At 51.1% G+C, this 25,817-nt stretch overlaps 1 protein-coding gene across 1 annotated transcript; it reads left to right on the forward strand.

Annotated features, from left to right (window-relative positions):
- The first annotated feature begins 8,019 nt into the window (after nt 1–8,019).
- LOC149522206 (butyrophilin subfamily 1 member A1-like) lies at nt 8,020–22,741 on the forward strand. The gene is made up of 7 exons (XM_089771503.1): nt 8,020–9,152; nt 12,744–13,091; nt 14,767–15,051; nt 16,231–16,358; nt 18,254–18,274; nt 19,303–19,329; nt 21,201–22,741. The coding sequence occupies exons 1-7, from the start codon at nt 9,053–9,055 to the stop codon at nt 21,717–21,719; spliced, it is 1,428 nt and encodes a 475-aa protein (XP_089627629.1). The 5' UTR covers nt 8,020–9,052; the 3' UTR covers nt 21,720–22,741.
- Nucleotides 22,742–25,817: the final 3,076 nt, after the last annotated feature.

Genomic DNA, 25,817 nt, shown 5'->3' on the forward strand with positions numbered 1-25,817 from the left:
AGGAGCCCACAGAGCCACCCCACTCCTCCCCATCGGGGGCTCATAACCCATTCCTCCCTCACCTCCTTCCACTTACCCCTCCCTAGCCCCCCTTCCTGATGTACAAAATAAAGGACACGTGTGTTCAAAAATAGAAACTCTCTTTATTGAACAAAACTCGGGGAGACTGGGAAAAGGAGGTGGAAGAGGAGAAGAGAAAGGGTGGGAGAGGGGAGGGCAACTAAAATGATCAGGGGTTTGGAACAGGTCCCATATGAAGAGAGGCTAAAGAGACTGGGACTTTTCAGCTTAGAAAAGAGGAGACTGAGGGGGGATATGATAGAGGTCTATAAAACATGAGTGGGGTGGAGAGGCTGCATAAAGAAACGTTCTTCATTAGTTCCCATAATAGAAGGACTAGAGAACACCAAATGAAATGAATGGGTAGCACTTTTTGCGCAAAAGCATCTGTGCCAATCTAGACGTACTTTTGCGGAAATACTTTTAATGGAAAAACTTTTCCGTTAAAAGTATTTCCGCAAAATCATGCCAGTCTAGACGCAGCCCCTGAGTAAAAGTACAAAAGTGTCACATCTTAATTGTAGTCAAGTATCCAGCAATAAGAAGTAGCTGTCCTATGGAAATCTATGGTTAACCACCCGAGTTATCATAGGGGCACCATTATTTTTCATATACACACACCGTGACAGCGCGTCGGGGTTTCCCTGTCTCCTGCACGCCCGTAATGGCACAGACTTCACCAGCCAGTAGAATAGAGGGAGTTTATTGCTTCTCCAGGATACAGCACAGCACAGATGCAATCTGGTTACAGGGCAAGCCTAGGATGCCTCAGCCCCACTTGAGATGGGGGAGCCTGGGCCCCTATATCCAAGCCCGTTGCTTAGGCTGCTTCCTCCATCAAACCAGCCAGAAACCAACTAGCTCCCTTCGAGCCCTGCCCCCAGCCAGGGCTCCGCTCCCCTTCTTCCCATTGTTCCGCTCCCTGGGAGATAACTCCTCAGACAGGTTTGGAGCCCCCTTGCATAATGACTCATCCCCTGCCCTGCTGGGCCATGCTACAGCCAGCAGCCAGTGGAGGTCACTCACAACCCACTGCCCAGCATAGCAACCAGCAATGTACCCCCCACTATGTACGTCACACTTCTCCCCCCTCTGAGAGCAAACTGAGCAGGGTCACTCCGCTCATGTCCTAGGGAAATTCGGGTCCTCTGCGAGGGAACCCGCCCTGGGCACATGGGTGCTCCCCTTGACTCGGGCCGGCCGCGGTGAGGCCCCACATGAATTGGCTTCCCTCTGTCCACTCGCTGCACCACTCCGGGGGGACTGGCACAGGCCTGTCCTCTGGGGTTGCACCCACCCTTCCGCTGGCCTTGATCTCTGGCCAGGGTCTTTCGGGCCGGGACCACGAGCTCAGCGAGCCTTCCCTGGACAGCCAGGGTGTCTTCCACCCCCGACGCTCGATCCAGGGAGGTCTTCCCCTCCCATAACTCTCTCAGCAAGCCCAAGGGGTCCTCTATATGGGGTAGAGGCCCCCAAGCAGCTCTCCTCCCATCTTCGGCCTTCCCACCCCTCTGGCAGGCGTTGCAGGACCAGCAGTACCGCTGCACGGCTGCAAGTAGAAGTGTTGGAGCGGCCTCAGCCAGGTGTGCCGGATCCCCCAGTGGCCCACAACGGGGACGTGGTGGGCCAAATACAGCAGTTTGAGGTGATACTTTTGCAGGACTACCAGCTGCCGCAGGACCCCGCATGCCCTCACCTTCCTGGGGGGAAGCCATTCCCGGAACAGGAATCCCCGCTCCCACAGGAATCTCTCCTGGCCACCTCTCCCCAGGGGCTGAGCTGCACGAAGGCCAGCCTGGTCCCTCAGCCTCTGCAAAGAGATGTCTGCCTGCACCTCAGCCTGGAATTCAGCCTCTGGGGCAGGGATCAGGACCTGTTCCCCACCCTTGCCTAGATCCGGAGTCCCAGCTTGGCTGGACCCCATGTCCACTGGACCCCATGTCTAGAAGCCTGCAATCTAGACATAGCCTGAGCTAAGGCCTGGGTAAGATCTGAGAGCCAGAACAGAGAAGGGCTCCACTTCCAGCAGTCACAGAGGGCGCGTCTGCACTGCAGGCTAAACTGGAATAAACCAGGCAACCTGAGCTAGGCCAATTGCATTGCTTAAGTTGAAATAGCTCGTTTTGGCTTTGGGCACTGCATACACAGCAGTGCTTCCAAGACAGAGCCCTCTGCCCCCACTTCCCTTACTCCTCACACACTGAGGGCGACGGGACTCAGAGCAAGAAGCTCGTTATTTCAAATCTATTTCGGAATAATGCTGCTGGGCAGACACAGCCAGAAAGCCCATTTTTTTGGGCATCCTGGTGCTCACTGCCCTGTGGCAGCGGAGGGGCAGCAGCTCCTGATGCTGGAGATCTTACAGCCCCACTGTACAAAACTCGGGACTGACAAGATGCCAGAAATGCCTGCAAAACCCAGGCGGCAGCTCACCCATAGCTGAGGACGGCTGGGAGATGACCGAGCGGAGCAGGCAGGGTGGGCATGAACCCTGATTCCAGCGCCCCAGTAATCCCCCAGGCTACCCTGGTCCCTGAGGGGCCCCCAAAGTACAGAGCCCTGGACAGCTGCCCTGAACTGTCCTATGGATGGAACGGCTCAGGAGAGCCCCACAGCTGAGAGGCCAGAGCACACAGCAGATTGGTGGAAGACCCCAGTTGAAATTCTGTCACCCCTCGGCCAGAATGCAGGGGAATTGAACCCGAGACTTCCCCATCCCTGGCAAGGCTCTGCCCAGCCCCATACGTCAGGCACCTTCTTCATTGCTTGGAGTCCAAAAGAGACCTGAGCTGGGTGGCCGTCTCTGAGCAGGCCTCTTGGCTGGGGTCCACGCTCAGGCCAGGCATCTACCTCTCTCCTCCCAGTCTGTGAATTGTTCAGGAGGGAGGCAGCAGCGTTACCTGCCCAGACGCAGAGACACGGGAGCCAATGGGAGATTCTGCACTGAAAAGCCCGGCTGCCGGCACCAAGGGAAGTGAGGTGCCCCCTGGATTTGGAAGGAGTTTTGTGGCTTTCAGTGGAGCCAAATTTGAGACTGGAGCTGGCTGGGCAGAGCAGTGCCAGGGATGAGGGAGTCTCAGGTTCAATTCCGTCCGTAGGATGGTTCGGGGCAGCTGTCCTGCAAATCAAGGTGAATTAAATCAGCAATTCTTATCATGACTGAAACCAGCAAGCAAGAAACATTGATTTAAATAAATCAGTTTTAATATCTGGAGTTTAATTATTTTCCTAAAGAAACAGGGATTCTCATTGGTTGTTAATCATTAAAATATGTTGAATTACAATTGAATGTAGATTTTACACTAAATTTGGTCATCTTTTCCAACCAGGAAGATACACACATGTTGTATAATTTATTCAGAATCTTAGTTTTAATATTTTGTATTATGTTAATAAGAAATGTCATTCTCCATTATTACCCAGAGGGTTTTTTTAAGTTTACCTCAATCTGTATTTGGATGGAAATTGGAATTTATTTAAAAAAATTAAAACTTTTTTATAATTAAAATTAAAAAACCCTACTGTCACTGTTCTGGATAATTAAGGGGAAAAGTTAGAAACTTGCTTTCTATTTAAAACCAATTTGCTTCTTATCTATATTAGTGAATTGAACTGAATCATTCTGATTACCATGTTCTTTAAGATGTTTTCAGTTTCTTTTTTATGAAAAATCAATAAAAATAATCATAATTCAGGTACAAAAATAGATATGAAATTGACTTAAAAATCATTAACTTTACAATTATAATACTAATAATAGATTTTAGATTTTCATTTTTTGCCTTTTGATTTCTGACTCCTGACAGTGCCCTGAGGTCAGATTCCTAAACTTTTCTCTGCAAAAGTGAGGGCTAAACATTTACTTTGTCTTCAATGACATCTGAGGTTCTCACCTGCTCTTAAAACAAGAGAGCTGGAGTTTTTGGAAAATTAGCAGATAAAGTGAGATTTAAAATAAAATACCAAAGCTCACGATAGCAATGTGTGACCTAACAACACTGTAACTCATCAAAATGTTTGACCACAAATGCCTTTTCACTAGAAAATGAATGTGAAAAATATTAGAAATTCATTTTCCTACAATTTAAATGTTTCTATTTTTCACTAAAGTTATGCTAAAGGAGATTTCTAATCAAATTGAAATGAAAATATTTTAACTCCCCTCATTCTTGCTAGAGAGGAAAAAGAGAAAAGAAAACAATGAAATCTGAAGAAAAAAAAAGAAAAAAATTGTTTTAATAATATTTGATTAAATATCAAAGGGAGAAAACCAATGTCAATAGGCAGAAAACTAGACTAATGAGGATTGAATTTGATACAATCTTCTGCATCCTAAATATAAGAAATTAATTTGTTATAAATCTCCTTCAGGCATCCCTGAGAACTGAATCAGGCCAGAGTTCTTTAATAAAACACAGCTGCAAAAGAAACAAATTACTAAATCAACATGCTGCACAGATCTGGAATTATATTTCTAGGAAAGTGATAGAAATGTAGCCGTGTTAGTCTGGGGTAGTTGAAGCAAAATGCAGGACAATGTAGCACTTTAAAGACTAACAAGATGGTTTATTAGATGATGAGCTTTCGTGGGCCAGACCCACTTCCTCAGATCAAACCTTTGATCTGAGGAAGTGAGTCTGGCCCACGAAAGCTCATCATCTAATAAACCATCTTGTTAGTCTTTAAAGTGCTACATTGTCCTGCATTTTATTTCTAGGAAAGTAACCTGAAAAGCCCTGGAATGTAGATCACTTTGAATGCACTGCTGAAGTGGTGTTTACAGAATGAGCAAGACAAAATTATCACAGAGTTATTTAATCTTTGTTGCTAGAATATTTTCAAGCAAAAAGCACTATATAGAAGGGGAACTAGGAGACACTTTGAAACCAAAATAACCTACCTGATGGATCCTTCCGAGAAGCTTTCACACTCCTCAGGTGTGATCAGACCTCCTGTGGTTTGTGGCAATGAACTGAAATAGTCACTTAAAATGTTAATTACCAAGTTGCAAAGCGCTGGTTCTAGCTATGAAATAGCAGCAGCTTTCCCCCCAGAGCTTTCCTTGCACTTTTGAAAGGAAATCTTTGTGTGTTCCGGTTTCTAATACTCACTTGTCTGCCTCAGTTTGCCTCCAATGGTTCTTATTCTGGTTTTCACATACAGATTAAATAGCTCTTTAAGAATCCATATTTTTTGTTAATGAAGGTTAAGTCACCTCTCGCTGTAAGGCTTGTGAACTCCAGAACTTTATACATAGGCTTGATATAATATTATATATATAACATTTGTATATGTAGGAAAACTTCAGTGGACAATATTGGTGTTTATTTGTCCATTTTCCACTGCACTCTACCCCCATTTTTATCTATTTAAATTTTCAGAGTTGTGAACAATTATGTGTTTAAATATTTTTGTTCTTGATTTTAAATGTGCATAATTTCAGGAATTTTTTTTGAAGGGGGGATCAGATGATAGTAAATGTTGAAACTCAAAAAAGTTATGAATGCTAAAAAAACAAAATAGAAGCTCACATTCTAAAATACATAAAGAGAATATTCTTAAACAAACCCCTAATAAGTTCTCAAGCGATGTCTTCCTCACTGTGCCTGGCTGTGCGGAGAGAGACACCGACCGGCAAAGGTCTGAGCCTGCTAAGCCCCCGTACCCAGTATCCTACCAGTCTCAGCAAGGCCGACTCCCCTGCTCGCACATCCAAGGGTCTCCTTAGCAAGGCTCAGATTTTGTCACAACTTATTTTGAGAGACAGTTGCAGACAGGCCACGGGCCGTGAGAAAAGCAAACAGAACCCGCGAAGCCCGTGATCTGTCTGTGACATTCACTAAAAAATGGACAAAATGGGGAGTGAGGGCTCTGGGGTCCCTGCCACGGCTGGTGGCTGCCTGTGGGACTTCCCTACCAATCCTCAGACCTTTGCCCACAGCAGCTGGGAACTTGGATCTCCCCCGCCCTGCCCACTGTGGGTTGGAGCGCCAGGGTCAGTGGCTAGGAGCTGCGGGGGCCCCACCACCTGGCTGTTGAAAGCTTTGGGGTCCCTGCTGGCTGACAGCCCCAGCCCCACGGCCTGGACCCGAAGCAGAACTGGCCACGTAGGACTCTGCCAGCCACAGGGACTCCAGGACACTCTCAAAGCCTCCACTTGTCCCCCACAGAACAGACGGCAGAAAAATCTCTTCCCCATTATTACTGGGCCTGAAGGCCAGAGTCTGCGGGCCTGGCATGGAGCCTTAGCACAGCAGGGCCGTGGCTGTGTCTTTAAGAGACGCCTCCAACCTCTTCTCATGACACCGAGTGAGATAACTGCCCCTTTGCACAGCCTGCCTGTGCCACTGCACTTTTGCTTTCCCTCTCACCTGGGCTGCAGGCAGCAGGCACAGAAATCCCTTTGGAAGGGATGGAAATGGCGTGTGAAAAGGGTGAGGAAAAGCCGTGAGACCGGAGAACTCCGCAGCTGTTCTGTAACCAGGGGCTTGGCCGGGCAGGGGGATGCACTGAAATAATGACTTGGAGTGTCAGTCACTGCAGCAGAACGAGTGAAGTTTGATCCCACCCTGCAGACGGGGACAGTTCTCTGAAGGATCCATCAGGTGGGTTAATTTTGCTTCACAATGACCCTTCTAGCCAGCGGTTTCCAACCTTTTCCAGATGGGGACCCCTGTTAACTATTCAGGAAGACCCAGGGCAATTCAAATATGGGGCGAGGGGGAGGGGCAGAGCCACCTGGGGAGACACTTGGTGACCCTTTTGAAATATGACCCATAGGCTGGGAAACCCTGTTCTAGCCCCTCACATACGCTGTGTGTTGCTTCATCAGATTATTTAATCAAAGGTTCAATAATCCCCTGAGATTTGTTTTACTCTTTCTGTGACCCCCACATCACAGGGACACTGAAAATGATTTATACGCCGGTGCGGTTCCGATTGCTTTCCTAGCCACGGAAATCGGGATTTAAGACTCAGGCGGAATTAGTTGTTTGTTTCTCTTGTGGCTTCCATGGGCTCTGGGTGACAAAGGCAAGGGGAGGTGTTGCCTTCCCAAAACGACCAGGGAGGAGGGCCGCATTACTGCCTGGCTACTCCAACAGAGCTGCGCTGGAGCAACATGGCTGCCCAGCTGCTCCCGGCCTGGAGCTGGGGGGATCGTGGTGGGACTGGGGTTGCTTGGTGCTGTCGGTGTGTGTGTTGGGGGGAGATGGGGCTGCACATCTGCCCAGCACTGAAGTGGGGGGGGTGTTACTGCTAACCTTGGAGAGGGCCAGCAGCCATAATGGGAGGTGCAGGGTTGGAGCCAGTGGCCAGGTGGCGTGGAAAGGCAGGTCCTTGGGTGGGAGGGGCCTGCCTTCCCCAGCCAGACATCGATTTGCCCCCCACCCAGGGTGGTTGTGTTTCATTCTAGACCACTGGGCCTGATCCTGTTCTCAGCGGTGTCTGAGGGAAATTTATCACAAAATAACTTCCTCTATTTAAAATACTGGCAGAGACGTACGGTGCCTCACCCAGCTGCAATCAGTATGCCTTTCTGCCTGTTCATTTGAGAGTCATTTGTTTCTGATACTTTTAAGTGGGAAAAAGGAAACAATTATTTCCACAATAGAGCCAAACAGAAAATTCATCCTGTTCCCCTTCTGACACAAGAAGGAGCCAAGCACATGCCTAAAAGAGATCTCAGTTCAGTTGTACTGTTGGATACAAGTAATTTAAAAAAGAGGCATTTTATACCCTGATCGACAAGTATCTCCGACTGTGTGAGCAACCATTGGAAGGGAGATACCTGGAGAAATCCATCAAGTTAAAGCTAGTCAACAAATGGAATCCATGTCCTGAAATAAAAATGTTAAATTATTTTTGTTTTAAATATTTTATAGACTTTTCTATTTTAATCAAATATTATGGAAATAAATCTATAATCTATTTATTTCCATTTTCAGGAGGGGAAGGATGTTCCTAGCAAGAATAAGAAAGGGAGTTAATAAAATATTTTCAATTTACTTGGCTAGGATTCCCATGTTGAATCAATGAGAAATGTCTCTTTTCTCATTGAAATGATCCTCAAGAAAAAAACAGAAACATTCAATTCATAAGAAAATGAATGGTAATACTTTTCTGAAACTCATTTTTATCGAAAAATCATTATAACATGTTTTTAACCAGTTACCGTGTTATCAGATCAGAGCTTCCAGTCCCCAGTTATCTGCTAGTCCTCTCTGGGAAACCCCAGATCTCACTTTACTCTCTTTTGAGAAGTTTTTCACTCTTCATTTAGGCCTTGTTGGATATTGGGCAGCACACGGCCCTCTCTAGGCAGCACACAACAGATGTTTCCATGAGGAAATTGGTGATACAGAGCAAATCGATTGTTGGTGTCAATGTCTTTATTTACAGAACAGATACGCCAAGTGTTCCAACAGCCACACTTGTCCTGATACTGGAGTCCACACATTGACTTTATCTCGGCTATTGAGAGGTTTTTCAGTGAATTATTGTTTTTCTTTTTGTCTGAGAGAATAGTCATTCGGGGTGTCCACATGTTAGCCCCCACACGGACAATACACAGAGCTGAGAAGGTGAGGTGGGCTGGTGGCCCAGTAGAAGGGGTGTGTGGCAGGCATCAGCTGCAGACTGGATGAAAATGGACGGCTCTGCTCACCAGTCACTGGCGCCCGCGTCTGTCTGGTTTTATGGGTTTTCTTAAAACAAAGGGGGTTCTGCCCCCTGGTGCGAAGAGTATTCCATGAAATGCCGGAGTTGATTGGAGGCAGCATCCAAAGTGAATGTGTTAATCAGAAGCAGGGAAATGCACTGAAGTTGCATGTCAGGCCTCCTTCTGCGTGGCCATGAATGTATCCCGCTCAGAAGTGGCTGTGTTCCCTGAGCCCAGGTTGTCTGCAATCACTGTGACTGTTACATTCAATATGTTACTTTTTGTTGTTGTTTTCTCTCTTCTCTCCCACCATCGGGATCGTCTCAGGGAGAGATGAAAATTCTCTCTGTCTATGACAGCTCCAGAGCGAGATCCTCTCTGCCTCATTTCATCGTTTTCTTCCTCACATGTTACGTGCACAAGCTGGAATCAGGTAGGAATGTCCGTGGCTGCTTCTGCATCTTACAGGATTGATTTACTTGCTTTGATCTATTCAGTCTCCCTGAGTCACTATTTGACACAAACAGAAAGGAAAAACAGCACCAACTGCTCAGTGTATCAGCTCCAGTGCAAACAAAGAGTCATTGTTATGAGCCGGGTGAAACTTTGTTAGGGGTTGAATTTCAAATCTCAGTCACACTGCCCTGGGAATGCCAGCTTTCCCTTAGCCCAGCTGTAAGTGTTACCCTCCTGCCAGGGCTGGGTTCGATATCTAGGGACTCTTCCCCAACCATCCAACACAGAACTGACTCCAGCCCCCACCCAGTAACTGGGGAAATTCACACACCACTCCTAGGTGCCTCTGGGAGCAGCACTCCCCCCTCGCACACACTGAGTCTGAGTGTGGAAAAGACACTTTTAATCAAAAGGCGGGAAGTGATGTGGGGTTAGTTTGGGAAAACACCACAGAGAGGCTCTTAAAGACAAACCACGAGTGACAGCCCAACCCCAAGCAGGCCGGGCGATGTGCCTTCCCCTCAGGGTCTTAAGTCCAGCAACACAAACGTCCCTTTCACACCCCCCCCCCCATGGTCTGCCCACTCCTCCCCATGCTTGCCAAGGGGGCAGGCTCGAACTGTGTGCCTCTTGCTCTGCGGCTGCTCCTACAGAGGTGGGGGTTGGCTTCCACTGGGGCCTGGGAGGGGCAGGACCTACTGCCCTAAGTCTGCTCCCCATTGACAGTCGTGGCCCTTGGCCAGAGCAGCCCCAGAATGCCGAGGGGCAGCCGCAGGGTTCACCTCCTGTCTCGGGTTACCCTCCCACCCCCCAGATTTAAAAGGGACTTTGCCGGCTCTTCCCCTTTCTTAGGGAGTGAGGGGAAAGTTCCCAGTTTGCTCCATCCCAGGCTATGTCTACACTACAAAGTTAGTTCGAACTAACAGACGTTAGTTCGAACTAACTTTCATAGGCCCTACACTAGCGCTCCGTTAGTTCGAATTTAATTCGAACTAACGGAGCGCTTAGTTTGAACTAGGAAAACCTCATTCCACAAGGATTAAGCCTAGTTCGAACTAGCTAGTTCGAATTAAGGGCTGTGTAGACCCTTAATTCAAACTAGTGGGAGGCTAGCCCTCCCCAGGTTTCTCTGGTGGCCACTCTGGCCAACACCAGGGAAACTCGTCTGCCCCCCTCCCAGTCCCGGACCCCTTAAAGGGCCACGGGCTGGCTACGGTGCCCGTGCCAGGTGCAAGCCTGCCAGCACCCAGCCAGCAGACCCTGCACCTGGCACGGATCGAGCCACCCACCTGATGCCCCCCAGGCCTCCCCCTCTTCCCGGGACCAGCCTGGGGGCTCCCGGGAGCTTTCCCGGGACCACAAGAGGTGGGCACCCGCCTGGGCTACTGCGGACATCGTGGATCTCATCCACGATCTCCGCACTAGGCTCAGGAAAGTGGCCGGCTAGGGCACGAGAGCTGCCAGCCTGGCCACCCAGAAGCAGGTGTGCAAGAGAATCAAGGGGGTCCACTGAGACCCCCGACCCTGAGCCCTGAGCTTCAAATGGCCGTCCTAGGTCAGACCAAAGGTCCATCTAGTCCAGTAGCCTGTCTGCCGACAGCGGCCAACCCTAGGGACCCTGGAGGGGATGGACTGAAGACAGTGACCAAGCCATTTGTCTCGTGCCATCCCTCTCCAGCCTTCCACAAACTTTGGGCAGGGACACCACTCCTACCCCCTGGCTAATACCACTCCATGGACCCAACCTCCATGACTTTATCTCACTTCCCTTTAAACTCTGTTCTAGTTGTAGCCTTCACAGCCTCCTGCAGCAAGGAGTTCCACAAGTTGACTCTTTGCTTTGTGAAGAAGAACTTTCCGTTACTAGTTTGAAGCCTGCTACCCATTCCTTTCCTTTGGTGTCCTCTAGTCCTTCTACTATGGGAACTAATGAAGAACTTTTCTGTATGCACCCTCTCCACCCAACTCCTGCTTTTAGAGACCTCTATCCTGTCCCCCCTCCGTCTCCTCTTTTCTAAGCTGAAAAGTCCCAGTCTCTTTAGCCTCTCTTCATATGGGACCTGTTCCCAACCCCTGATCATTTTAGTTGCCCTCCCCTCTCCCAGCCTCTCTCTTCCCCTCTCCCACCTCCTTTTCCCAGTCTCCCCCAGTTTTGTTCAATAAAGACAGATTCCATTTTGGAAGACACATTATCTTTATTTTGTACATCAAGAAGAGGGGCTAGGGAAGGGTAAGTGGAAGGAGGTGAGGGAGGAATGGGGCACGAGCCCCCGATGGGGAGGACTGGGCTGGCTCTGCGGGCTTTTGAGGGTGGAAGCTCTCCTGCAGCCCCCCAATTGCCCCCTCTCCCCAGAAGGCAGCCTGTGGCAAGTGCAGCCGGGCTGATGGCCGAGTGGTGTGATGTGCCCAGTGTGGGTAGTCCGGGCACTCCAAGCCAGGACTGCTTTGCAAGCGGGGCATCCCTGAGAACAGTCTGTCTGGGGTGGGGGTCGGGACCCTTTAAGCACATCCCTCGGCTAGCCTGAGACAGCATCTTCATGCTCTAAGTCCTCCTCTGATGCCCTGCCGGCACTGCTTCCGGCCATCTTTAACCTCGGTTCAGGGTCCACTTAATGTCGACATGCTAGTTCGAATTAGCATTTTGTTTTTTAGTCTGGATCCATTAGTTCGAATTAGCTTAATTCTAATTAACTAATTCGAACTAAGTTAGTTAACTAAGTTAGTTCGAATTAACGTTGTAGTGTAGATATACCCTCACTCTGGCTGGGGAGCGCAGGGCGAAGACGAGATACGCACTTTGGCATCGCTCCCTGGCAGGGACAGGAGGGGGAAGGAGAAGCAACCCTGGTACAAATCTCTGGGGAGGGAGGTTCAGTCCTTTGCCCTCCCTGCTCACCCCCAACCACACACACACACACACACACACACACACACAGAGTCCCCTGCCCACAGCCGCTCCTCACCTTCCCCAACCCTGACTCCTGCACTCACACACCCCACTGCCAGCCCCCAGATGCAAATTAGAACCTCGTGTGACTCAGGGTATGTCTACACTAACCCGCTAGTTCGAACTAGCGGGGTAATGTAGGCATACCGCACTTGCAAATGAAGCCCGGGATTTGAATTTCCCGGGCTTCATTTGAATAAGCGGGGAGCCGCCATTTTTAAAACCCCGCTGGTTCGAACCCCGTGCAGCGCGGCTACACGGGGCACGAACTAGGTAGTTCGAACTAGGCTTCCTAGTTCAAACTACCGTTACTCCTCGTGAAATGAGGAGTAACGGTAGTTCGAACTAGGAAGCCTAATTCGAACTACCTAGTTCGAGCCCCGTGTAGCCACGCTGCACGGGGTTCGAACCAGCGGGGTTTTAAAAATGGCGGCTCCCCGCTTATTCAAATGAAGCCCGGGAAATTCAAATCCCGGGCTTCATTTGCAAGTGCGGTATGCCTACATTACCCTCCTAGTTCGAACTAGGAGGGTAGTATAGACATAACCTAACTGATTCACTTTACATTAAATCCCCTTTTGTTTATGTTTTGTCTTTTCTACCCCCTGGTGCATTTCACAGCCCAGTTCTCAGTGAATGGACCAGCTCATCCTGTCACAGCCATGGTGGGGGAGGGCATCATGTTACCCTGTAGCCTGTCCCCCGGAATGAACGCAAAGCACATGGAGGTGAGATGGTTCCGACATGAGTTCACTCCTTTCGTGCACCTGTACCGGCGCAGGAAGGATGAGTTTGGGCAGCAGATGCCCGAGTATCACGGCCGGACAGAACTTTTGAAAGACAGCATCACAGATGGGAACGTTGACTTGGGAATTCTCAATGTCAGGCTCTCTGACGAAGGCCAGTACCATTGCTCTGTTCAGGATGGTGACTTTCAGGAGGAAGCTGTACTGGAACTGAAGGTCGCAGGTCAGTAACAAGGGTCTGTCGTCTCTCTTTAGAAACCTCTTGGACTCAGACCCACAAAAGTAGTTAGACACCTAACTCCACACCTCAGTCCAAAACTTAGGTGCCCTTCAGGTCCTCAAAACAGTCATTAAATTAGTTCATCTTTATGCCAGAGAGAGAAGGGGAGACTCTGTAATCCCGTGGTTATAGCACCAGAGGTGGGATACCCAAGGACTATCTCCCATTCTAATTAATCATTAATTATTTATCAATCTGCTAAGTAATTAAATAGCCACTGAAACAGCAGTGGGACATGAGTTTTCCCACCTCCCACGGGTGTACCCAATCCCCTGCACCAGGGCCAGATTAAGATCTTTGTAGCCCCTAGGCACGCTCATAATCATAGGCCTTTACATTAGATTCTATATAAATATCTAAGGCAGAAATGCTGGATCGCCTGCATGCCTACAGTTAATGGTACACCCATGTGTTGTTTGTTGACTAAAGAGAGCAAATTATTAAGTTGGATTCAGCAGTTTTCTTTCCTTATTTTCAAGTCAATTATTCATTTTTTTAGGCTTTAAATTTTTTGTAGGCCCTAAGCACTAGGCCTATTGTGCTGTATGGATAATCTGGCCCTGCCCCACGCTACGCTCTCTCTCTCCGGGCCAATGGCTATTTACATATTCATAAACAATCGAACAGTCATTGGGCCACAGGGAAAAAGAGGCAGGAATTTTCTAAGACATTTTCAGTTACACAGTTCATTTGCAGGCCCATACGCAGGAATTTCTGAGGGAGGGTGATCTGTGGGAGGAGCTGCTGACTTCCCTTCCCACCCTCTGTGGCCCAGTCCTTCCCTGGATAGCTGGAACAGGGGTAAGGGAGACTGGGGCAATTCCCTAAGACAGCCACAATCAGCCCCATGGTGAACCATGAAGGACCATGGGGGGTGGGTTCACACCCGTCACCCATCCCCCTGTGTATGGTCCTATGTTGTTGGGTTGAGACGCACTTAGCAGCAGTTGGATCTAACAACTCTTAAGGCAAAACACTCAGCAAGTAGTGATCAAATACTCATGAGTGGGAAGAACACTGGGTGATCCATCACTGTCACATGCAGCAATGGACAACACAGCTTCAACCTCCCTTTCAGATACAAACTGATTTATACCGTTTTGTTTTTTATATGTATGTTTTAGCCTCCCATGTCCATGTCAGCTCCCGTTCCCTGTCAGCACAGGGCCAGCCTGACTTCAAACAGGCCTCTCCTCACTTTTTTGTTACTTTATCTTTTCTTTTTCATACTCGGGATCATTCTGCAACTGTTCATACCTGAGCATTACTTACTCTGCTATAAAACATTATATGAACATACTCTGAAAATCCACAGCAGGCTTCTGCCGGTCCCAGGATGACTTTGTTCCCAGCACGGTTCTCTTCAGAGCAGGTATCTGGTCTGTGCTGAAGAGAGAACGTTTCCTCAACTCAAGCGTATTTAAAGCAGCATTTCTCAGATGTGGCCACCAGGAGCTTTTCGTACAGCCGCAGCCTCTGGGCCATGATAGTTACATTAAGTCAAATTTCCTCTTTCGATGAACATCAGCAGGAAAGTGCGTTCAATCATTTTATTGGAAATGTGGACGTTTATACACTCGGCTGTAGGCTCCTTTCAATTAACACTGATTCATTCCAGCTCTAGGCTCTGCACCTCATATCTCTGTCGAGGGTCACCAGGACGGAGGGATCCGAGTGGTGTGCCAGTCGGCCGGATGGTACCCACAGCCCCAGGTGCTGTGGAGAGATCCCAGAGGGCAGCCTTTATCTGCATCCACTGAAACAAAGTCTGAAGAGGAAGGTGGTTTCTTTAAAACAAAAAATTCTATTGTTATAATGGAAAATTCACACAAGAATTTGTCCTGTTCTATGAGGAACACATACCTGGACAAAGAAAGGAAATCAATAACTTTCTATATATCAGGTCAGTTACTACCAAAACCCCACTCTCTCATACCAGCAAGAATTAAAAATCAGGTTGCAAAATCATACAAAAGTCCCAGTGTGCAAACCCCCTCACAATGACATTTCAGATGAAGTGAAGGTGGAGGGCGCAATGTTGGATAAAATGTACTCCAGGGATTTTGTAGTGATCCCGGAAACAAGCATTTTAAACCCAGAAAATTCAGGGTTACCATTACATTTCCAGGCAATCTAAATATATTAACTCATGGAAGTGCCCTGCAGGGACACCAGATAGCAGGGGAAGCTCGGGGGGGGGGGGGGGGGGGGGGGGGAGCTTTCCAAAGATCTCCCGCCCAGCTAAAGTGCAGGGGGTTTTGTGAGCCATTTAGCCTGGGGCCCTGGGCTACAACCACTAAAGCCTCTCTGTGTTACCTCACCCTGAATGGTGGGGAGTGTGGAGGGGACGTGTAGCTCTGCCGGCTGCCCTCCCCTCCACTGGGCTGAAGCCATGTTGCCACATGTGCCAAAGGAAGCTCTGTCCCTGCACTGCCCACATCTGCAGGATCTGCTCCCACATCTCCCATTGGCCAGGAATCTTGGCCAATGGGAGCTGCAAGAGGTGATGCCTACCAGCAAGCACAGGGCAGTGTGACCTGTCCTGGGCTATCTGCTTCCCACCCCACCCCACAAAGCTGACTCTGGTTAGTGCACTGCACCCCAACTCCCTACCCCAGCCATGAGACTTCCCCCGCACCCTAACAAAGTGTTGCTCCCTCAGCCCTGTCTCAGCAAGAGTTGGTCCATTCTGACTGGCACTTTTCCAAAACGCCCTGTCTGAGACAGACACCCCACAGGGACCCTTCTGCCCAGATGGTTTCAGTCTGGAAATTAGTGAGCCAATGATAAGAAGGCCCTGCCAGGGGAAGTACCTAGCAACTGTCATAAAGGTGATGTGATGAGAGAAAGCAATGGGGGAGGAGGGACTGGGACTGGAAGCATGTGATAGTGTTTAATACCCTGATTGATACTATCAAAAGTGGATGAGCAGAAGCTGGTTTTCCACTTGGTTTCTGCCAGTTTTTATATTGCAGGGAACAATTTTCCCACGTGTATTTCACACAGAGTCTAGTGTGAAGCAATTTCTGCCAATGCTGCCTGTCGCTGCTGTTTCCAAACTAGCGGGGGCTTTGTGTTTCAGACTCCTTTTTCCCAAGAGCCTCTCCCTGGATGGTGGGCTGGAGTGTGACCCTGGTGATTTTGTTGCCGTTCATCTGCCTGGCTTCATTTCTGTTCAGAGTAAGAGGTAAAACTCAAAGGGGGGAAATAGTGATAGAAATGTAGCCGTGTTAGTCTGGGGTAGCTGAAACAAAAAACAGGACAATGTAGCACTTTAAAGACTAACAAGATGGTTTATTAGATGATGAGCTTTCATGGGCCAGAGTGTGTAACCGGAACATCAGAATCGGAGTGAGAAATGCTGACTTGGTGTGGGGAGGTGTCCTGTCATGGAGGGTGGAATAAGGCAGCCTCCCCAGAAACCTCGTGAGAAGGAGCAAAGAGTTCCTCTCTGAGAGCTTCATGGGGATGCACGGGGATGGTTCAGCTCCATCTCCAGACACATTAACTAGCAGATCTCACCCGATTGCCTTAACTCCCTTTTAGCAAGACAAACCCTCCAGACGTGCCCTCCCCAGGATCAGTGCCTGGCGATGAGACATCCAAGGGGGACTTTAGACGTCTCTAAAGTTGTAACACGTTCTTGGCTCTCGGTGACCCATTCGCCTGCTGCCCCTTCAACCCTCCCCCACCTCGCTGTGCTCCAAGCTGCTTCCCGAGGCTGCCTGAGTGTCGTGGGAGGAATCCAGGGACTGGCTGGGAAATCTGGTTGGGTCCCCCCAAGTGTCCCAGGCAGCTGCTCACAGAAGCAGGTGGTTGGCAGGGCTGCTCCAACCTGTCCCTTTGCCTCCTTTGTCTTTTGATGTGACTGGCTCAGCCCCTTTAGTTTCAGGTGGAAAATCAACCTCATGGGGCTCAGTCTGACCCAAACCCCCAGTGAAGACCAGGCCTGAGTCTCAGCTCCACTGACATTCTATGTGCTTGGCGCTGGACTCCCCCGGCTCCACAGAAATACCTGCCCTGGGGAGTTTCTGATGTTCAGTTTCACCGTGTCCAGATTATTGCACCATGACTGGATGGCTTAGTCCTACTGCAGGTGGCTTCAGTATTCAGAGTCACATGTGAGTGAATGTCCAGGCTTGGGCAGACCGACAGGCTGCATTTTGGAAGAGGAAGCTGAACAAGGAACAGGGCCATTTGCTCTTTGTCTTGGGCTCAGGGCTGTGTCTACACAGCACCCTTATCTCGCATTAAGGTACACAATTTGCGCTGTGCAAATGGCATACTTATTTTGACTTTATTTCAAAATAGGCTATTTTGAAATTAGATACTGTCTACACAGCATCTAATTTCGAAATAACAGCCCACTTCGAGACATCCCTTAACCTCCATGGAACGAGGACTACCAGGATGCCGAAATAGCGCGCCCATTATTTTGAAAAATATTTCAAAATAATGAATGGCTTGTGAAGACACAGGGTAGCTATTTTGGGATACCCCTGGTATCCTGAAATAGCTTTCATATGTAGACATAGAGTCAATCCTCAAGGCACCAAGTTTTGAGGTTCTCTAGGAACCAAGTGTGATGGATCCATTGGATTGGTGCTAAGTCCCAGTTGAGTCTTGCAGGAAGCTATTTAGCCAGATCCCAGAGGGGGGTCACTCTTCCTTCAGAGTTGGTCCCTCAGCCTCACCACCTCCTCAGCTGGGCCTCTGGGCTCCAGCCCTCCTGATTCACACCAAGAGCTCTGCCCAGCAAGCCCACACTGAGATACGCTCTTGGGATGTGCCTGTGTGCACCGTAGGATCTGATTCAATCCCACAAATATTTGCGGTGACATAAACCAGCCTTTTCCAAACAGCAGGATTTGTTCATCATCTGGCCTCCATGCTCGGCCTTCCCTATGGGCCAAGCCTGGGTGGGAGATGACGTTCCTGAAAGAAAGGCCTGCCTGGGTGCTGTGTGTGACCATCACTGGAGAGCTGCAATGGCTTGGTAGAGGGGCAGCCTGGTCATTACTTGAGGATTCACAATGGAAAGATTTCTTTAAATCTAGATTAATTGAAAAATTCTCCAAATAATTGTGTTTGTTTTTCTGTTGCAGGGAAACATCTCAACATTATCAGTAAGTTCCTTCCCTCTCCTGGGAGAACCAGTTTTCTGTTATGGAAGATTTTTACACGAATGTGACAGTGACAATGTGACAAAGCTAAGCAATGCTAAGACATGCTAATCGCGTAACTAGTCACTGCAGTAACAGGGTAGGAAGCCAGCGCTGTGCTAGCATCTTAGGGCCGCGGTGAGCAACCCGCTGTCCTCCTGGGGGGTCACAGCGCTTTGATCCGGACCGGTCGGTATTTTCTTTTCCTTCTTTGGCGAGCAATGTACATGCAGTGGGGGTGGGAGCAGGGGAGCAGCCCGGCGCTTTAAATTAAAGGGGCTGCAACAAAATGTTCCCAGCAGGGTGGGTTTTGGTTTTGGGTTTTTTTTTTTTCACAAAAATGTTCCCAGCTCCGGGGGTCGCAAATGAAAAAGGTCGAGCACCACTGCCCTAAGGGACACAGAATGGAGCCGGTACCCCAGCAGGGGAGGAGTGTCCATGTGCTAGATGCCCGTGACAGAAATGCCTCCCTATAATAAACATCAGAGAGGGACTGGTGCAGCTCAGAAGAGAAGTAAAGATGTGGCCACTGGGGCTGGCTTCATGTACAGTCAGTGCCCACAACCTCGGCATGTTGGCACGTCGTGAGTCAGAATTGTGACCTTTTGCCAGACTCCAGGCTGGAACGCTGGCCACAGGGAGACACAGCTCACACCCCTCACACAGCTGAGCCAGTGTGAAAACTGACTTGCAGCAGGGTTTATCCTGTATCCAGTCCCTAGACCTGTATGGACACAAAACAATGTCCAGGAGATCAGCTTCAGTGATCAGTAGTTGGGGAGCCTGTGGTCGTTATTTCACACAAGAAATTTTATAGCCTGGCCTTCTTTCTCTTTATTATTTAGGTACATTTCGCACAGAGCTCGGTAAGGACCTTTCTGTTGTTTCTTTTATTTCTCCCTCTGATTCAGTCTTTTCTCACATAGTTAAGCTTCTTGATTCTACATTTGTCTGACTTAATTCTGACCCCTATTTCTGTGTTTGACTTTCAGAGTGGAGGAGAGCCCTACGCGATGCAGGTAATTACAACAAATGTCTAATCAGTGGGTGACCCTGCTCTGTCACTGTGTAAGAAGGTGAAAATATAATAAACAGAACAGAGAATGTTCCTGGTGGGAAAAGAGAAGGTGCTGAGGTTCGAGGAGTAAGAGGCAGAGAACAGCCAAGTGTGTCCTGGTTACAGATTGCTCACCCCCTCTGAAGATAACCCTGGGTCTGCGTGTCTTAGCGGGTATTCCTCCTTAGGATTTCAGCCTAGAATCAGGGGGAGGAACGAGAGCGGTGACCAGACACAAGAGTTCAAATCCAGAGTCCCCCTGATCCGTGTTCAGCTGGTGCCTGTTTTCTCTTCTCTCTGCCCACAGAGATCTCCCGTTTCTCTGCCCTTTGTCAGATCCCAACTTTCTGCTGGTTTTAACTCTCTCCATCCTCCAGTCCTTCATTTGTACCAATGAAACCCTCTCTCTCCTCTCTACCACTGAACACCTTCTCGTGTACAAGCCCATAATTCTCTGTCTGCCCCTGATGACTAGCCATAGACGTTTAATTAGGGGTGGAACGAGGTGTACCGGTAGTTCGGAATAGGAAGCCTATTCCGAACTACCTAGTTCGAGCCCCGTGTAGCCGCGCTGCACGGGGTTCGAACCAGCGGGGATTTAAAAATGGCGGCTCCCCGCTTATGCAAATGAAGCCCGGGAAATTCAAATCCCGGGCTTCATTTGCAAGTGCGGTATGCATACATTACCCCGCTAGTTCGAACTAGCGGGGTAGTGTAGACATACCCTAAGAGACATCCAAGCTCCAGGACTTTCAATACAAGAGAGAAAGGGCACATCTGGGGAGAGCTACTTGTGACCATGTAACTGATAAGTCTCAGAAGGAGCCGTTGTGTTTGTCTGCAAAGACAACAAGGGTTTCTGTGGCCCTTTGAGACTGAGATGTGTTAGGACATCCGCTTTCATGGGTATAAACTCCACTCTGATTCATCTGATGAAGTGGGTTTTAGAGGTGGGGGGTATCTCTATAACACAACAACAGAAAGCAGGTCCAAACTCCCTCTCTCTTTTCTTGTCCATCTACACTCCTGCCCCGGTTTTACCCATGAAAGCTGATGCCCTAATAAATCTGTTAGTCTCTCAGGTGGCACAGGACTCTGCTCCTCCCCTTCATATGTTGGGGGGAATCCCCTGGGTGTTCCCTGTGAGCCCAGGGCAGGGGCGAAATACAAGGAAGACACAAGGGGTCATATGCCCCCAATGCTGTGGGAGGGAGGGAAAGGGACTGGGTTGTGGGGACACTGGTGGGGGGAGGCTTAGTGGGTCAGCAGGGGTCTGGCCTTCCCACACTAACCAGCAGTAGTGGGGGATGCAGACGGATGTGGCCAGAGGAGCAGAATGAGCCCGCTCCCACTGCTGCTACTGGTCACCCCCCCATGCTGCTATTCCCCTGGGGCTGCCTCAGTGGGGGGAGGAGGCCGGGCAGGGACAGAGCAGGGAGGGGGCAGAGCAGTGGCAGGGGGAGGCGCAGCCTGTGCTGGGGGGGGGGGTTGTTGCAGCCCTTCTCTGGGCTGGGGGGGGGGCATGTGGCTGGTGGCATCCCAGTCCCCCCACACCAGTCACCTCTGCAGGGTCCCTGATCCCCACCCGGGGACAGATGGTGCCCAAGGGGGAAGTTTGAGTCTCAGGTCGGGTCAGTAAATCTCTGGGCTCTGTCACTGGCCGGTGGGATGAACCTCAGGGGCTGGGTCGAGACCTCAGGGCTGCTCCCCACTCAGAGACGGGCGCCCCTGGAGGCAGGACAGTCCCTGAGTCACTGCCCAGCTGGGGCAGATTCTGTCCCTGACGTCATTGACCTCCCCAGGGCCGAGCTCTGACCCTGATGCTCTGATTCTCCCCCAGCCAACGTGACTCTGGATCCAGACACGGTGCATCCCCGGCTCGTCCTGTCAGAGGATGGGAAACGTGTGAGACGGGAACAGACACGGCAGCCACGGCCCAACACCCCGGAGAGATTTGACTCTAGGGCTTGTGTGCTGGGCCGTGAGGGCTTCACCTCGGGGAAACATTACTGGGAGGTGGAGGTGGGAGATGGGCGATTCTGGGCTGTGGGGGTGGCCAGAGAGTCTGTGAGCAGGAAGGGATTGATCAGCCTGAGCCCCAAGGGTGGGATCTGGGCTGTGGGGCAATATGAGGATCAGTTCCTGGCTCTCACTGACCCTGAGACCCCCCTGCCCCTGAGCCCCCCCAGCAGGATCCGGGTTTGTCTGGACTGTGACTGGGGGCAGGTGACATTTATCGATGCTGGAACCGAGGCCCCGATCTTCACTTTCCCACCGGGCTCCCTCCCCGGGGAGAGAATCCGACCCTGGATCCGGGTGTGCGACACGAACACCCTCCACCTGTCTCCATGACAACAGCCCCTCTGGCCTCACGCACCCCAATCTGTGTGACCCTGGAGGACTCCCCTGTACCCCGCCCCTGGCTCCTCCTCTCTATGGTTCCTGAAACCTCCTCCCCCTCCCTCCCTGCAGCTCCACTTACGGGAGGTGGAAGGACCCTACTGCAGTCCGAGGAGCAGACAGGCCCTGAAGGGCAGAGCTGGGGGCTGGGCAGGGGCAGAACTAACAGCTGGGCTGGGGACAGGCAGAGTTCAGATCCGGTCAAACAAATTGACCAACCCAACGGCTCTGCCCCTCACTAGCTCCCCAACTTAGAGACTCTGGGGTCCAGCTGGACTCAGGAAAGCAGCCGGCCCTGGCTCCTGAGGCTCCTGCCTGCTGGGAACGTTGCTCTCCCCTGCAGAGCTGGAGACAAGGAGCGAGCTCCAGGCAGGGGCTGGGCTATTGCAACGCTGAACGGCGCTGCCTGGAATTGTAGCTGCCCAGAAAATCCCTGGCACGACGCTGTGAGCCCCCAGCCTGAGTGATGGGGGATGGGAGTGTCTGGGACAAGCCAGCAGGCCTGGCAGGGAGCTGCCTGAGCTAGTCTATGGGGGGCGCTCACCAGGGAACATCAGAGCAGCCAGACTGGGTCAGACCAGAGGCCCATCCAGCCCCGTGTCCTGTCGGCCCACAGTGGCCAGTGCCAGGTGCCCCAGAGGGAGTGAACGGAACAGGGAACCATCCAGTGATCCCTCCCCTGTCGTCCATTCCCAGCCCCCGACACACAGAGACCAGGGACCCCTCCCTGCCCAGCCCCTGTGTACGTGTGTTGGGAACTGTGTGTGAATCATTCACTTCAATAAAATGTTTCCATCTGCCCCTGTGCGGTTGCTCTCTGGTGTGTTCCCCCGTCTAGGAAATGGATTGTTGCCACAAGGGGGGGGGGGGGCGGCTTTGCTGTCTCTGAACTTCTCGGGAACATTCCCTTTCCAGTTGGTTCAACCACGGATAAACCATGCCATTAGGTGGAGAGACCGGAGATCCGGGTGAACCATGACTCCCTCGCCCCAGGGTTGGGTCAGCAGATCCCGGACTGAAGGGAGAGGTATTGGGTCCTGGACCAGCATGTCCACCAGGATGGGGAACCAGAACTGTCTGGGCCACCTGGGGGCTATGAGGATGATCGAGGACCGAAATGTTCTCGCCCTGGTCAATACCCTGGAGATCAAGGGAAATGGAGGAAAGGCGTAGAGGATGCCCATTGGCCACATAGTCGTCAGGGCATCCCCCTGGGAATATTTCCCCATTCCCATCAGGGAGCAGTAGCTCCTGCACTTGGTATTGCTTGCCGAGGCAAACAGGTCTAGGTGGGGATAACCCCACCTGCTGAAAACCCAGCGGAGAGCAGATTCCTTGAGGGTCCACTCGTGGGCTCCAAAGGATCTGCTCAGAGTGTCCGCTAGAAGGTTCTTGCACCCCGGGAGGTATTCCGCTTGGGGGTTGATGTCGTGTGTGATACACAAATGCCAAAGTTGTAGGGCCTCTTTGCAGAGGGGAGGTGACTGTGCCCCACCCTGCTTGTTGAGATAGAAAACTGCCGCTGTGTTGTCCATATGGACCAGGATCGAGCGGTGGGCAAGCCTTGGCAGGAAGGCTTCGCAGGCTCGCCTTACTGCGCGCAATTCCCTGACGTTTATATGCAAGGCCCACTCCGAGGGGGACCAAAGGCCCTGCATCCTGTGACGTCCCAGGTGCACTCCCCAGCCCAGGTCAGGCGCATCGGTGACCAGCGTCAGGAAGGAGGAAAGGGGATTGAACGGGACCCCACTGCGAACCACCGGTTCCTGAGTCCATCATAGGAGGGAGTCCAGAATTGCTTTGGGCACCGTAACTACCGAGTCCCAAAGACCCCTGGACTGGCTGAAGGCCTTCGCCAACCACGCCTGCATGGGTCTCATTCTCAACCGGGCATGACGGACCGTGTATGTACACGCCGCCATGTGGCCCAGGAGTCTGGAGCAGACCCGAGGGGTCGTTATAGGAGACCGATAGAGCCCTGAGATCAGCTCCACTATGGAGAGAAATCTGCTTTCGGGCAGGAACACCCTGGCCACCCTCGAATCGAGGAGGGCCCCCACGAACTCTATGGCTACGTCTACACTGGCCCCTTTTTCGGAAGGGGCATGCTAATTTTGAGAGTGGGAATAGGGAAATCCCCCGCGGATTTCCCTATTCCCACTTTCAAAATTAGCATGCCCCTTCCGAAAAAGGGGCCAGTGTAGACGTAGCCTATGTGTTGTAAGGGGGTTAGGGATGACTTCTCGATATTTATGAGGAGCCCTAACCTTAGGAAGAGGGCTCTTGTGAGTGCCACGTGAGCAACTACTTGCCCGTACGAGTGACCCCAGATCAACCAGTCGTCAAGGTACGGGAAGACGTGCACCCCTTGGTTGCGAAGATATGCAGCTACCACTGCCATGCATTTCGTAAAAACCCTCAGTGCCGTACACAAACCAAAAGGGAGCACCGTAAACTGAAAATGGTGTTGGCCCACCATGAACCTGAGGAACCTCCTGTGGCTGGGTCTGATTGCCACGTGGAAGTACGCGTCCCTGAGGTCGAGAGTTGTGTACCAGTCTCCTAATTGTAGCACTGGGATGACCGATGCCAGGGTCACCATTCTTAATTTGTGTTTTTCTACCGCCCTGTTTAGATCTCGAAGGTCCAAGATGGGACGGAACCCTCCCTTCGGTTTGGGAACAACAAAATAAAGGGAGTAAAAACCCCTTCCTCGCAGCTGCGGAGGAACCTCCTCTATCGCTCCTTTTTTGAGGAGCGTGGACACCTCCTGGTACAGGATGTGTTCGTGAGGGGTGTCCCTTACGAAGGGCGGAGAAGGGGGTTTTGAGGGAAGTGGGCCTAGGAATGGGATAGAATACCTTCCCTTTACTATGTTGAGGACCCAGGCATCCGACGTAATAACAGCCCATGCATGGGCAAAACGGGAAAGCCTGGACCCAAACAGAGGCCCTGGGTAGGAGACTGGTGCGAGACTCTCGAGGGAGGAGTCAAAACTGGGGTTTGTCCTGGTGGGAAGGGCCGTGAGGGCCTCCACGCTGGGTATCAGCTCTGGGGTGACGACGTCGGCCCCTAGACCCTTGAGGATGCGTAGCCGCCCCGGAACCCCCACCGGAGGCCCGGGGACGGCGCCTCCAGAAATCCCATGGGGAACCTGTGGCTGCACCCTTCCCTGCTGCCTATAGGGCAGTTGCCGCCGCTGCGGAGCTGGCGTGTGGATGCCCAACGACTTCTGGGTGGACCTAGTGTCCTTCAGAGTATGGAGCCTAGAGTCAGTGTGCTCTGAGAACAGAGCTTTGCCCTCAAAGGGCAAGTCCTGAATGGTATGCTGCACGTCCGGAGGAATTCCCGAGACGTGGAGCCATGCCCCCTGACGCATAACGACGCCAGTCGCCATCGTGCGGGCCGCTGAGTCCACTGTTTCCAGAGCGGCCTGGAGTGCGGTTCGCAAGATGACCTTTCCTTCTGAGGTAACCGCCGCGAACTCCTGACGGTCCTCCACAGGGAGTCTGTCTTGGAAGTTCTCGATGGCCTGCCATGTGTTAAAGGCATACCTGCTCAGCATCGCCTGCTGATTTGCGATGCGGAGCTGAAGCGCCCCCATGGCGTAAACCTTGCAGCCCAAAAGATCCATTCTCTTAGGCTCCCTAGCCTTTGGAGAGGGCCCCAGCTGGGGAAACCTTTCTTTTTGGGCCGCTGCCTGCACAACCAAGGACCCGGGGGTGGGTTGTGAATACAGGTGGTCATGCCCCGAATTAGGGACATAGTAACACCTCTCGGCCCCTTTTAAGGTAGGGGCCAAGGTTGCCGGTGTTTGCCACAGGGCATTGGTAATCTTTGATACCATTTTGTTAAGCGGTAAGTCTAGTCGCGCAGGCGCATCATCTGTGAGGATATCCACCATTGGATCTGTGTCCTCAATAACAGGTTCCACCGGCACGGCCAAGTTGGCAGCCATACGGCGGAGGAGGTCTTGGTGCGTGCGAGCATCCATAGACGGCAGACCAGCCACAGGGTCTGCTAGCGCCTCGTCCGGTGAAGATGACGACG

The sequence above is a fragment of the Pelodiscus sinensis genome, chromosome 19 (genome assembly GCF_052426305.1).
Source record: "Pelodiscus sinensis isolate ZL-2025 chromosome 19, ASM5242630v1, whole genome shotgun sequence".
Lineage (NCBI taxonomy): Eukaryota > Metazoa > Chordata > Testudines > Trionychidae > Pelodiscus > Pelodiscus sinensis.

What these genes read in the sequence shown, in the direction of transcription:
- LOC149522206 (XM_089771503.1), top strand. Translation starts at nt 9,053, where the DNA reads ATGAAAATTCTCTCTGTCTATGACAGCTCCAGAGCGAGATCCTCTCTG. An exon ending in AATAACTTTCTATATATCAG is followed by an intron (nt 15,052 to 16,230) that starts GTCAGTTACTAC and finishes TTTGTGTTTCAG; the next exon opens with ACTCCTTTTTCCCAAGAGCC. An exon ending in GAAACATCTCAACATTATCA is followed by an intron (nt 18,275 to 19,302) that starts GTAAGTTCCTTC and finishes TTTGACTTTCAG; the next exon opens with AGTGGAGGAGAGCCCTACGC.